This window comes from Hemibagrus wyckioides, linkage group LG11, assembly GCF_019097595.1.
Source record: "Hemibagrus wyckioides isolate EC202008001 linkage group LG11, SWU_Hwy_1.0, whole genome shotgun sequence".
Lineage (NCBI taxonomy): Eukaryota > Metazoa > Chordata > Actinopteri > Siluriformes > Bagridae > Hemibagrus > Hemibagrus wyckioides.
Genome location: NC_080720.1, coordinates 2,444,919 through 2,458,830, shown reverse-complemented (window position 1 = coordinate 2,458,830; position 13,912 = coordinate 2,444,919). Strand labels below are relative to the sequence as shown.

Sequence of the window (13,912 nt, the reverse complement as noted above, 5' to 3'; positions counted from 1 at the left end):
GAATTACCGCATTGCTTTATTTTCTTTTAAAAACATTTCTTTTCCATAACAATTAAACTGGATTTATTTAACCAGTTTTCCAAAAAGATCCAGTTTGCTGCCTTCACGTGCCCTGGAGGAATCACGTGTTAGACTTCGTCCTAGATATACTTTGTACTTTATTGACCCCTGTTACAGCAGTCAGTTACAACAAACACAAGAATTTCCCCCATGCGTTTATTAAAGTTTATCTATCTATCTATCTATCTATCTATCTATCTATCTATCTATCTATCTATCTATCTATCTATCTATCTATCTACACTATACTGAATGTATATATGAATGTAATATGGAGTTGTCCCACTCCATATTAAGTTATAACAGCTTCAACATTCTTCTGGGAAGACTTTCCACAATGTTTAGGAGTGTGTTTATGCGAATTTTTGACCATTCCTCTCTAGAAGAAGCACATTTGTGAGGTCAGACTCTGATGTTGGACGAGAAGGTCTGGCTCGCCGGCTCTGCTCTAATTCAAATTCACTCCCAAAGGTGTTCTATGGGGTTGAGGTCAGGACTCTGTACAGTTCCTCCACACCAAACTCACTCATCCATGTCTTTATGGACCTTGCTTTGGTCACTGGTGTGCAGTCATGTTGAAACAGGAAGGGGTCATCCCCAAACTGTTCCCACAAAGCATGAAATTGTCCAAAATGTATCTATCTATCCATTTATCTATAAACCATATAGGGTACAACATGGTAGTAAAATAAAATAAAAAATTAAATATATAAATAAATAAATAAAAACTAATATATAAATACAAACAATAAGGAGCTCTATTGTTGTAGACTAAGCCCTCCCAAACTACAGGGGGCAGTAAAGAGCTCTCAGTCAACCCGCCTTTCCCGCTAGAGTTCAATAATGCGCCGTGAGCGTCTTCGAGTTTCACCACAGAAGCAGCATCACAACAACCGAAGCGCCAAGATGACAGAACTCATTCAGTCATCAATGTAGCTGTATTTAAGCTTTATACTCAAAGTGGACAGCAAAAAAGGAACTATTTGACATTTCATGCGCCTTAACTATGACACGGTGTTGAATTAAAGAGTTGAAGAGCTTGTGCCAGCTCGGTGTATTAGCATCTAGCATGTCTCCTAGCAGCTTAGCAGGTTCAGATGTGTTGATCTGTGAGAGGTGAAGGCTTTTTAAAAAAAATAATAATAATAACACGCCTACACAGCTAGAGAGCTCAGGATGGCACACTGGACCAAATTTGAGAAGGATCTGGAGCAGGAGGTGAAGAAGCTCATCATGCACCTGAGTGGGATTGAGGATGAAGAGGACCAGAACTTCCAGATGGCTCTCAAATTCGCCTGGTCCAACTTCAAGTGAGTCTTCACTACCGGGAAGTAAAGAGAGAAATACTCTCTGAATGAGCGAGAACTCTATTTTTATTGTTGGTATTTTACATTAAATGTTGGTTATAGAGCTGAGTGCAAAAGTTTGTACACCCCGTCCATCCCCTTGTTGTTTCTTCCTGTTTCCTGGCTGATATTTCACAGGTTTCATCGCTTCCTGGACGTCAGCAGTCACAAAGTGCAGCGCTCCATAACAGGGTGAGAATTCAGCATGCACGAAACACTATATATTACTGCCCTATTGAATAATTCATTGAAAACCATAAGGCTGAGGGTTCCATTCAGGAACAGTGCAGTGTTATAACATTGTTATAAAGTCAGGAAAACGATAAACGCTGTGATCTACGCTCATGTGTAGCTAATAAAATCTTTTAGGACGTGATGTTATACAGTATAATGTATATACGTCACTTAGGTTACAGCGCCTGTAAACAGTCCTGCTTTTTCCTTGACAGTGACAGAGTGACGCTGATTATTAGACCAATCAGAAGCCAGGGTTCAGCCTCGCTGTGTGTTTGTGAATGAGAGCATTAGTATGAGCAGTCAATATGCAGTGAGGGAGTGGATGATGATGATGGTGATGGTGTTGATTCATTTCAGGATTTATGAGAAGCTGATGGTGCACTCTGACGTGTGTAAAGCAGAGAGCTGGATGAGATTAACCAGCGAGTTCCTGAGCTCTCCTCTCCCTCACACAGAGGGCTGCATGGTGAGATTCCGAGGCTCTCAGCTCCTCTGAATCAGCTCTCTGTGTGTGTCTGTACATCAACACCTTACAATTTCCTTCTCCTTCACCTCTAGACGGACGTCCATCACAGTATTCTGTTCTTGTTGCTGCTTTTATCCGATTCTCCGTCCAACACCAGCTACAGTGAGCGACCCCGGCTGAAAGAATCGGGTGAGTTTACAGCCTTAACGTCACGCTCCTCACTCTCAATTAACGACATGAATGTTAACGAGGTTTTTCTCTGTCTGCAGAGAAAGAAGACAAGTTCGACTGGGCGAAGTATCTCATGGAAGGAGAAGATGTAGACACAGGGCCGTTTCCAGACACTCCGGTGAGGAAGCTTCTGGATCCTGATTGGTTAGGAGGTGTTGATTTGTTCTCCGTAACAGCAGCTTTTAGAAATCGTAATTTATCAGGACATGATAGGGTTTCTATAGAAACGGGGGCTTGTATGGCTTGTAAACACGGATGAAGCGCTTACTCTGAAACATGACTAGATACGTTTTTATGATCTTTTTCAAGAGAGAGATAAGAGGGGCTGGTCAGGACAATAGCTGCTATTTCTGTCATTTCTGAATCTATAAAGAAATAAAAACATGAAATCTTTGTGTTCCTCAAAAATCTTTGGCAATAATTCTGTTTACCTCACATTCTTATGAAATATGATTCTGAGGAAAAAGTAACTAAACTATACATGATGATATACGTTTCAATGTCCTGAATTAGATAACGCTTCTATTTTGAGTGGGTGCATTAATTCAGTCCATGTTTTTGATTTATAACTCGTCACATTATTATTGAATCCATGTTCAGGAGTGGTCTGAGGACGAGAGCGAGGAGGAAGAGCGTCAACAGCCCATCAGCAGAGAGGACTCTGGGATCCAGGTGGACAGAACACCGCAGGAAGATCAGGAGCAGAATGATAAGATGGTGCAGGTCACCTGGACAGGTAAGAGGACTGCTAAAGCACTGAAACACAGCGGGCTGAATCAGGACACTGAACAGTGTGTGTGTGTGTGTGTTACAGTGGGAGAACCGGATGCCAGGGCATGGCTGGAGCTGCATGTGGTGACGCCGTACTGGGTTTCTCACTCGTCACGCTTCCCACACAGCCTCCACCTGCACTCCAACCTGCTGAATGTCTGGTGAGAAGAAACCTCCTATACCTTCAGCCGTCTAACAGCACTCCTGCACTCCAACATTTTATTAATAAAGAACCAAACGTGACGCTTTTATCCACGCTAAATGTTTTAGAAATTCCGCAAAAGCAAGTTCCTGTTCTCACTTATGTTATGGAGCTATAAACTTTATATGTGTTGTAACAGAGTTATAACTTAGGCAGTTGAATATCGGAATGCATGAATGAACGTGTCAGGATGGTTCCGTTGTTTTTTTGTTTTGTTTTTTTTTCCCTTTCCTGATTTCCGGATCAGAATTTCCAAGGTCAGTGATGATGGGAATGTTTCTGTGCAGGGATCAGCATCTCTACAACACTGACCCGCTCTATCTGCCCGAGGAGAAGGCCTTCGTTACTGAAACCCAAGTGATTCGAGAGACTCTGTGGTAACCATGGGCTTTTATCAAATGATTTGAGCTCCTTTAGCCTTTTTAACAAATAATAAAAAAATATTGATTTTGTTCTCAGGCTTTTATCAGGCGTGAAGAGGCTTTTCATATTTCAGCACCATGATGGAAAAGTCAACGTGAGGAATGACGTAGTCGTAACACACTTAACCAACGTGAGCAGTGATTAATATTTTCTTTCATTTTCCTAAAAACTCATGAACTGCTCTGGGTTTAATTATGTATTTGTTTGTATTTTATTTATATTTATTATATTTCATTATATTATATTTTATTTTATTTTATTTTTTAATTTATTTTTATTTATTTTTTTTTCAAGGAATAATATAATTAAAAAAATTAGAATTTTTAATACATTAAACTGAAAATAAATTTTTCAGTTAAAAAAATTAAATAAAAAATGTAAATAAATGGGAAAAAAAAATTATAGATGCTCCTAAGGATTAATGAATAAATTTAAAATAATTAACCATAATATTAAAAAAATAATAATAAAATAAAATACATTGTTGTTTAAGGCAGGCAGTGAAGCATAGAAGAAAAAAAAGTTAAATATTTAATATAAAAAATTGTAGGTAAAATATAAAATGATAAAATCAGAAATGCTGGAGTTGTTGAGAGCATAAAAACAAAATCAGCTTCATCATTTCTTGTCTTTTTCAGACATAAACAAAGTGACAGTTTATTAAGTACACTTAATTTAATTTTAATTGGCTGTGTACAACCTCACAGTCCTGTAGAGAGCTGATATTATTATTATTATAAAATCCAAGAGTGAAGGAATTTTACCTGTCGCTTTTAATGGTTGCAAATTGCAGAACTGCTTGCGCTCGATTCTGGAGCATGTCGCAGCGTATGGCCAGGCGGTGTTCCGTCTCCAGAGGTTCATCGATGAAGTGACCGGTCACAGCACAGAGCCGTGTCCTCCCGGCCTCAACTCTTCATCCTCTTCATCCTCCAAGAAGAGCTCGGAGCCTCCGTTCAGGACCTACCAGGCGTTTGTGTGGGCGCTCTACAAGTACTTCAGCAGCTTTAAGGAGGAGCTCGCTGCTATCGAGAGAGACATCATCAGCAAAGGTGAGTCACACTGACTTCCAGAATTTACATGTATTTGTATCAGTAATGAAACATAATACAAATATACATTTTTCTGTGTGTGTGTAGATGAGACTGTGACTTTGTTGGCCGTGTTAGAGCGGCTCAGCCCTCACCTGGCCCAGATCACCGTGCTGCACAGGGTTTTCTGCACGGGCGTGGCCGAGGTCCCTTCAGGCACGCCCAATGTGGTCCGAGCCTCGCACCTCCTCAACACCCTGTACAAGGCCATCATCGAGTACGACAGCGTCGGGGAAGCTTCTGAACAGGCCGTGAGTTTGCTCTGGATGATTTAATGTGCTAATAAACAGTTACATGATGATGCAATACATGGGTATTTTCTGTGTCACTGTGCCAGGTGGCGCTGCTCTTCTCTCTCTGGGTGGAAACGGTCAGGCCGTACCTCGAGATAGTGGATGAGTGGATTGTTCACGGTCACTTGTTTGACCCGGCTAAAGAGTTTATAATCCAGAGGTAATACATACCCATATACAGTATTTATGAGTTCAAAATTTAAATTTACATCCATAAAGGTTTATTCATCTTTCAGTTTTATCCCTTTAAGTACACGAAATTACCAAAAGTTTTGGGACACCCCTCCAGATCATTGAGTTCAGGTGTTGTTTTTCAGGGGTTGAGCTTGGCCCCTTAGTTCCAGTGAAAGGAACTCTTAATGCTTCAGCTTCATACCAAGACATTTTGGACAATTAAAATTCATCCATAAAGACATGGATGAATTAGAGCGGAGACTGTGAGCCAGGCCAAAACTGGGATGTCTGCCTTTACATGCACATGAATGTAATATGGAGTTGTCCCGCCCTTTGCAGCTAGAACAGCTTCAACTCTTCTGGGAAGGCTTTCCACAAGGTTTAGGAGTGTGTTTATGGGAATTTTTGACCATTCCACTAGAAGAAGCACATTTGTGAGGTCAGGCTCTGATGTTGTGATGATGAGAAGGTCTGGCTCTCAGTCTCCGCTCTAATTCATCCCACAGGTGCTCTGTGGGGTTGAGGTCAGGACTCTGTGCAGGCCAGTCCAGTTCCTCCACACCAAACTCACTCATCCATGTCTTTATGGACCTTGCTTTGGTCACTGGTGTGCAGTCATGTTGAAACAGGAAGCTGTTCCAAACTGTTCCCACAAAGTTGGGAGCATGAAATCGTCCAAAATGTCTTGGTATGAAGCTGAAGCATTAAGAGTTCCTTTCTCTGGGACTAAGGGGCCGAGTTCAACCCCTGAAAAACAACACCTGAACTCACTGATATGGAGGGGTGCCCCAATACTTTTGGTAATTTAGTGTATTATATAATTGACATACATCATCTCTGCACAGATTTATATCATTTGTTGACATTTTACACAATAACTTTTTAGATTACTTATTCTTTACCTCTGACTCTTATGAAATGCTGACACTGGAGACTCCTTCCACAAATGTTACATGAATATCCCCTTACATTGTGAAGTACTCCTTACATCCTTCACACCTTTTTCTTTGTTAAATATAACTATATATTTGTTTTATGTGTTGATGTAAAGTGTTTGCCTCATTCATAAGTTCCTGTAAAATAGTTGTTGCTATAGAAACTGTAATATATTCAAACAAATTGTCTGACCAATCAACATCTAGAACAGTAATAGTATTTTTTATATTCTATAGTTAATAGAATATACACAGCTTTAATCTTTTGGGGTTTTGCAATGTAGTCATATTAAATTAAGCTTAGTCGCATAAATTACTGTCTCATTAATATACATATCTATTTAAATCCAAACTGTAGTGTATATTTTGTCAGAATATTTCTCTATGGCATGTAGAGTAAATATCAGACGTGACCTGGTGTAACGCTCATGCTTTGTCCACGTGTGTATCAGGAACAAGGACGTCCCGGTGAACCACAGGGACTTCTGGTACGCCACCTACACCCTGTACAGCGTGTCCGAGGCAGTGGACAGCGAGGAGAGGCTGAGTGACACGGCCAGCGGCAGCTCCGGAGGAGACCAGAGCTCCAGCAGCAGGCAGCACACCATGGTGTCCTTCCTCAAACCCGTCCTCAAGCAGATCATCATGGCAGGGAAATCCATGCAGCTGCTCAAGAACCTGGACTGTAAAGAAACCGAGCAGGCTGAGGGATCCTCCAGAGGTGACACACACACACATACTCACTCATACTTACACACACACACACACACTGATCTAAACTGTTCTTTGCTAGAATTCTAAATATTTTATATACTTTAAAATGATTACTTTAGTGGCAAGAAACAGCTAGATAATCGTGACCTTCAGCAGTCACCTAACAGATCTACTCCTAATAAATTAAGCTAAATTTTCATCTTTCTCTCTGTCTCTCTCTCTCTCTCTCTCTCTCTCAGATGCAGAGAGGAAAAGTCTCTACACTCTCTTCCTAGAGTCAGTGCAGACTCGTCTCCGTCGTGGAGAAGATTCCCCCACGGATACGGTAACCGAGCAACAAGCCACCAAGAGGAGCCTCATTAAGATGCAGTCCATCGTGGCACGTCACCTGGAACTGGACGACATCCATGACCCTCTGCTGGCCATCAACTTCGCCAGGTGAACGTCTAATCTAACACAGGATTGGACTGTGGTCAGCATTTTAGTGCAAAGAACTTGGAATGTTCCCTCAGCTGCTTCTCTTTGTCCTACCACCTTATAATGAATCTGCGTTGGGTTTTCTTCTCACAGGTTGTATTTGGAGCAGAAAGACTTCCATGAGAAGTTCTCGGGCGCCGACGTGATCGTGGATCGGTCATCCGAGTCGGTGACATGTCAGACGTTTGAGCTGACTCTGCGCTCCTGCCTGTATCCACACATCGAGAGGAGATACATCGAGTGCTGCGGGAATCTCATGAGAACCCTCAAGAAGGACTACAGGTGAGATTTAATCCATTTAGCAGCTACTGTGAAGGACTAGAAGCTCTCATGAGAGCTTCTAGTCATCATCAGCAGTTCATGCAGAGTGAGTTTTTCTTCTTCTCCTCTCTTAGACTCCTAGGATACCTCCAGGCCATGAGGAACTACTTCCTGTTGGAGGCAGGAGACACCATGTATGACTTCTACACCGCCATCTTTGACAAGGTTCTGGAGAAGGAGAGCTGGCAGCAGCTGGCGTTCCTCAATGTGCAGCTGCAGGAGGCTGTGGGACAGCGCCACCCGGAGGACAGCAGCAGGTAATGCACTGACCTGAACCATTAGCTCTGTTTATTAAAGTTTTGTGTCTCACTTCCATGTTTTTTTTTTTTTTTTTGCCAGACTGTCAATCTTTCTGGAGGCAATTGATCCTGCAAAGAAGAAACAGCCGATCAATAACCTCGATGGTCTCACTCTGAGTTATAAGGTGAACTAACGAACAGTTTTGAGAACGTTAACTAATAATAATAACGTGTTAGATTTCATTTCTCTGTGTTCGCTTGCCAGGTTCCATGGCCTGTAGATATTGTCATTAGTTCAGAGTGTCAGAAAATCTACAATCAGGTCTTCCTGCTGCTTCTACAAATCAAATGGGCCAAATACAGTCTGGACACGCTGAGATTCAGCGGTGAGTAATGATAAAGTGATTCCATGGATCCTTTAGGCTTCTGCTCTTCTTGCTTGTTATTTCTTTTATAAGCTAGCTCCAGTTCTTCACTCACCAGCCTTTAGTTTTCTCTCTTTTGAAATTAATAAGATGGAAAAAAAGCAACAACAACGAGGCTTATCGTGTTTCTGAGGTACAGCCCGCTTTGCCTCTGACAGTGGAGACTCCTTCCATAAATAATAAATAAATACACTGACCAGGCATAACATTATGACCACTTGCCTAATATTGTGTTGGTCCACCTTTTGCCTGTGCACTGTGTATTCTGACACCTTCTCATTTTACAGATTTGACGGTAGCTGCGAAGCGGCAGGAAGCAAGTCCAGCAGAAGAGCACGCAGCCAAGGAGCCGATACACCAGCAGATCCACAGGATGTTTCTCCTGAGGGTCAAGCTAATGCACTTCGTTAACAGTCTTCACAACTACATCATGACCAGAGTGGGCTTTCTGGGTTTCTTCTTCTTCTTCTTCTTCTTCTAACTGATTGTTATATATTTTCAGGTATAAAATATTTACCTTTTGCCGTCTGTTTTCAGATCTTACACAGCACAGGTCTGGAATTTCAGCACCAAGTGCAGGAGGCCAAAGATCTGGACCAGCTCATAAAGATCCACTACAGATATCTGTCCACTATCCATGACCGCTGTCTCCTCAGAGAAAAGGTACACCATCAGCACATCACATCACACGTCTGTCAGGGTGACACGTGATATTTAACTTGAATACTAAAGCTGTAACTTAACCTGATAAAACACGGTGGACGTGATGATGGACAGCGGTATCTCCATGGCGATGTAAGGAACCTGCAGAAGTGCAGACATCTATGGTTTAGCTGTAGCATGTACAATTTTTGTCTCGTTGCTATGGCGACAAAGCAGGCCAAATAGCATCATGCCACAGTACAGATTAATGATGGGAAGTTTGGATCATTTTACTGAATAGACCAAGACTGAAACGAGACTGACAGGAACAGGAACAGAACTTTTTGGTTTTTCAGAAAATGTTCATTGTCTTTTGATAATTTTATGATAATTTTATACAACATTACATTAGTATTATTGACTGTATTGACTGACCGATCAAGGAAGTGCTCACGTGATGAACGAACGAAAGAGCGACTCAAAAGACTTGGAGGAAGAAGATGAACGGATCAATTCCGCCCCACAGTCTGCATTGCCGAAGCTTTTGAGGCTGTCACGTGATGAAGGAATGACTCGGGAGATGAACTAATCATGTTTCCTTTACATTACCTAGGATGTTGCGCATGTGCAATCTAAATGAAATTAACGAATCGCTCTCTGAGCTGACTCTTGTTCCTGAATCATATTAAGGATTCGTTTAAAATGAACGAATCGTTCATGAACGACACATCACTACTACAGATCTGTTTATAAGATGCAGATACACTATATTGCCAAAAGTTTTGGGACACCCCTCCTGTACATTGAGTTCAGGGGTTGGGCTCGGCCTCTTAGTTCCAGTGAAAGGAACTCTTAATGCTTCAGCTTCATACCAAGACATTTTGGACAATTTCATGCTCTTTGTAGGAACAGTTTGGGGATGACCCCTTCCTGTTTCAACATGACTGCACACCAGTGACCAAAGCAAGGTCCATAAAGACATGGATGAGTGAGTTTGGTGTGGAGGAACTTGACTGGCCTGCACAGAGTCCTGACCTCAACCCCATAGAACACCTTTGGGATGAATTAGAGCGGAGACTGAGAGCCAGACCTTCTCATCATCACAACATCAGTGCCTGACCTCACAAATGTGCTTCTTCTAGAGGAACGGTCAAAAAGTCTCATAAACACACTCCTAAACCTTGTGGAAAGCCTTCCCAGAAGAGTTGAAGCTGTTCTAGCTGTAAAGGGCGGGACAACTCCATATTACATTCATGTGCATGTAAAGGCAGACGTCCCAAAACCTTTGGCAATATAGTGTATAAAGAATAAAACACCTAGAGACATGCTGTTATTAGCAACTTTTATTCTAAAGCAGCCTGATGAAGTGTTTTATTTCTTCCGAAAGGGTTTTTAGTTAAACTTGAACTTGGTGTTGTGTTTTCAGGTGAGTTTTGTCAAAGAAGCCATCATGAAGGTCCTAAATCTGGTCCTCATCTTCTCTGACCGATGGCAGGCCGGCTTCGGGGCATGGAAGTAAGTCAGAGTCAATTAGAAAACACTACGATTACATTTAATCATGAAGGTTAAGTGAAAGCTGGTTCTGATTCTATACAGTACATGTGAGTCAAAATTGGTAAATCTTTCAGTTTATTTTTATTTTGTCCTTCTGTATTCACAAATAAATGCTCATAAAGTTATCAGTTATCGGGCCTGATATGCAAATTAGAGGATGATGTCATAACCTGTAAGTGAATTGAATTCTAATAATAAACAAAAGGAAACAAAGGAAAAAAAAAGAACAGTTGTCATGGTTACGTTACGATCTGTGACCAACGTGAGCTGTTTGTGAGAACACTAGAATATGAGCAATGTTTCAAATTTGCATATTCATAGCTCCTGGTATTTTTAATGAGGATGAAGGTGTAGAGATGCTCCAAGCCCACTTTAATCAAACAAATCCATGTATTGTGGTGAATAGATTATTTCAAATGATGGTTTATGACCTGTTTGAATGCTTTCTCTGCTTTTCAGGATCGAATCTATCGATAAAATGGAGTCGGATTTTAAGAACTGTCACATGTTCTTGGTGACCATCCTGAATAAAGCCGTGTGCAGAGGATCCTTTCCTCACTGTGAGTCTGCTGCTGCCCTTAAACTCATTCCTGTGTGACACTGAATTTCACTTTTACAAACCTATGTCTTTATTTATTTATTCATTTTTATGTACATTTAAACAAATTACAAGCAATGAACTGGACAATCCTTGGCATCAGCAGTGGCTTGAATAAATAACCCAAAATAAGATGAGCAGAAAGAAAACAAATCATAGGGGAAAAATACATACAAAACAAACAAACAAACAAATAAATAATAATTATTATTATTATTTAAAAATATAAAAATAAAATAACAAATAAGTAAATAAATAAATAAAAGGAAAATAAATAAATAAATAAACATGGGGAATGAGTAAAAGTCCCTTATTGTTCGGTTCATTTTCAGTGAATCAGGATACATAATAATAAATGTCTACCTTTGTATGAAAATGTCCAGGGTCAGTTGGAGTCGGTGGTCATGTATTCCATTTTTTAAATCTATTATAAAGTTTTTCAATCCACTGGGCCATTTCTGGAGGGTGTGGCTGGGTAGAGGGTGGAGGGTATTAGTTTTAATTTAATGTTTTGTTTTTTTTAATTGTAGTAGTTGTTTTAATTTAAATTATTTTTTTTAATTGTTGTTTTAATTTAATTTTTTACATTGTTGTAGTTTTCATTTATTTACATTTTTTTAATTGTTGTTTTAATTTAATTTAATCTTTTAATTGTTGTAGGTTTAATTTTCATTTAATTTAATTTTTATAATTGTAGTTGTTTTAATTTTAATTTTATTTATTTTTTTTATTGTTGTAGGTTTAATTGTCATTTAATTTAACTTTTTTAATTGTTGTAGTTATTTTAATTTAATTAACTTTTTTATAGTTGTAGTTGTTTACATTTTAATTTAATTACATTTTTATTGTTGTAGTTTTTATTTTATTTATTTTTTCAATTGTAGTTTTAATTTTAATTATTTTATTGTTGTAGTGGTTTTAATTAATTTAATTTATTTAATTGTTGTAGTTGTCGTTAGTTGTTTTAATTCTCATTTGATCAGTGATGCGGTATTTTATTTTATTTAGTTTATTTGAATCTGATTTTGAAGATTTGAGCTGGATTATTTTACCCGAAACTGACATGAGAATTTTCTGAACCTGTTCCCAAATCAAAGCCGCAGAGTACAACTTTAATGCAATTTTCCATAAAATAATAAATAAATTTTAATTAAAAAAACTTGACTTACAAATACAACTGAATGTATTTAGAGATGAGTAAAATTTTAATTTCGGGAACATCATGAACTTTATTCAGATCTTAATTAACATCAATCATCTGCTGCTCTTCTTTTTCCAGTGGAGTCTCTCGCTCTGTCCCTGATGGCCGGCTTTGAGCAGTGTTAGACCTCCTCCCACCACCAGGACGGCGCTGTAGTACTGCGTGTGTGTGTGTTCCTCTGTCAGTGTGTAGAAACGTCTGAGTCGACACCACAGAGGAGGAAGTGAGTGGTCACTCGCACGCCCGAGCTTCTTCAGCTGTAACTGTGTCTCGTCCCTGCTCGAGTCTCTTCTCTCTATTCAGCAGAAAGCTTTTAAACCATCCTTTTTTCAAGCCGTTAAAATAATAACGAAATAAAAATCGCAACAAATCATTTTAATAAGTGTTGAGTGTGATGTCCAGTGGTGTCCAGGTGTGCAGTGACCTGTCTGTATACTCACATGGACATCAGCTAATTCTCTGTTTCTCACTTTAGTGATGTTTCTGCACAATAAAGGGGTTATTCTGTGTTCTGATGGTTTTTATTTCCTTATTTACTCTGTGTGTGTGTGTGTGTGTGTGTGTGTGTGTGTGTGTGTGTGTGTGTGTGTGTGTGTGTGTGTGTGTGAGAGAGAGAAATTCAGAGCAAATTTTGAATCTCTTCCAGCTTCCTACTGGACACCTTGGCCACGATAAATAAGTCATAACTATCTGAAAATAGAGGAAAGGGGAAGGAGGTGAGTCGATGGAGGCAGTGTGAAGCTCTGGGTGATGTTCCTTGGCTCCTGGAGTTCAGGAAGATGTTACTTTGAGATGTATCACTAATCTAAACACTGCTGCAGAGCAACTTCATGTCAGGAGTGTTTCCTAAAGTCAGTGTCCTCTTTCAGCAGGATGATGATCCCTGATACACTCTCAAACTCTTCAGGAATGGATTGAGGAACATGATGAAGAGCTCATTTGGGATGTTCTAGACAAACAAGTCTGATCCATCTCTCAGCTTACAGGATTTAAAGGATCTGCTGCTGACATCTTGGTGTCTGATCACACACACACACACACACCTTCTGAGGCCCTGTGGAGGCCATTCCTCAGAGTCTGAGCTGTTTTAGATGCACAGTGTTAAGCAGGGGGTTTTAATGTTATGGCTGATCTGTGTAAATTTAGTCAAATGGGGGTGGGATAAAATATTTAAGAAGAATGGATTATCATTAATAATCTGAGTTTTGTTTTCACATACTTTTACAAATTGATTAAATTTAGTCATATGGTATAATAATAATTATTTTACTATATAGTTCGTTAATAATATTTTTATTTATTTATTATCATTGTTAATATTATAGTTATTATTTTACCATACAATTAATTAATATTATTATTTTACTATATAATTCATTAATAATTATTTATTTATTTATTATTATTATTGTTATAGTTATTTATATTGATACTATTTTACCATACAATTCATTAATAAATTATTATTATTATTATTATTGTTTTGTTTTCAGTGGTTAAGCAAGATTGTGT

At 39.3% G+C, this 13,912-nt stretch overlaps 1 protein-coding gene across 1 annotated transcript; it reads left to right on the top strand.

The window, feature by feature from the left end:
• Positions 1 to 903: 903 nt before the first annotated feature.
• Positions 904 to 12,928, top strand: tubgcp5 (tubulin gamma complex component 5). Its single transcript, XM_058402047.1, has 23 exons — positions 904 to 1,370; positions 1,545 to 1,598; positions 2,001 to 2,109; positions 2,202 to 2,298; positions 2,379 to 2,458; positions 2,941 to 3,076; positions 3,155 to 3,272; positions 3,601 to 3,690; positions 3,773 to 3,866; positions 4,530 to 4,788; positions 4,876 to 5,078; positions 5,165 to 5,280; positions 6,682 to 6,950; positions 7,183 to 7,381; positions 7,514 to 7,702; positions 7,816 to 7,998; positions 8,081 to 8,165; positions 8,246 to 8,366; positions 8,693 to 8,844; positions 8,943 to 9,068; positions 10,474 to 10,562; positions 11,061 to 11,161; positions 12,479 to 12,928. Exons 1-23 carry the CDS (start codon positions 1,237 to 1,239, stop codon positions 12,523 to 12,525), a joined length of 3,051 nt encoding a protein of 1,016 aa, XP_058258030.1. The 5' UTR covers positions 904 to 1,236; the 3' UTR covers positions 12,526 to 12,928.
• The last annotated feature ends 984 nt before the right edge of the window (positions 12,929 to 13,912 follow it).

Bases quoted from the DNA above. Each gene is read 5' to 3' on its own strand.
- tubgcp5 (XM_058402047.1), top strand. From the start codon at position 1,237: ATGGCACACTGGACCAAATTTGAGAAGGATCTGGAGCAGGAGGTGAAG. The intron at 6,951-7,182 runs GTGACACACACA...TCTCTCTCTCAG, and splicing joins GGCTGAGGGATCCTCCAGAG to ATGCAGAGAGGAAAAGTCTC. The intron at 8,367-8,692 runs GTGAGTAATGAT...CTCATTTTACAG, and splicing joins GGACACGCTGAGATTCAGCG to ATTTGACGGTAGCTGCGAAG.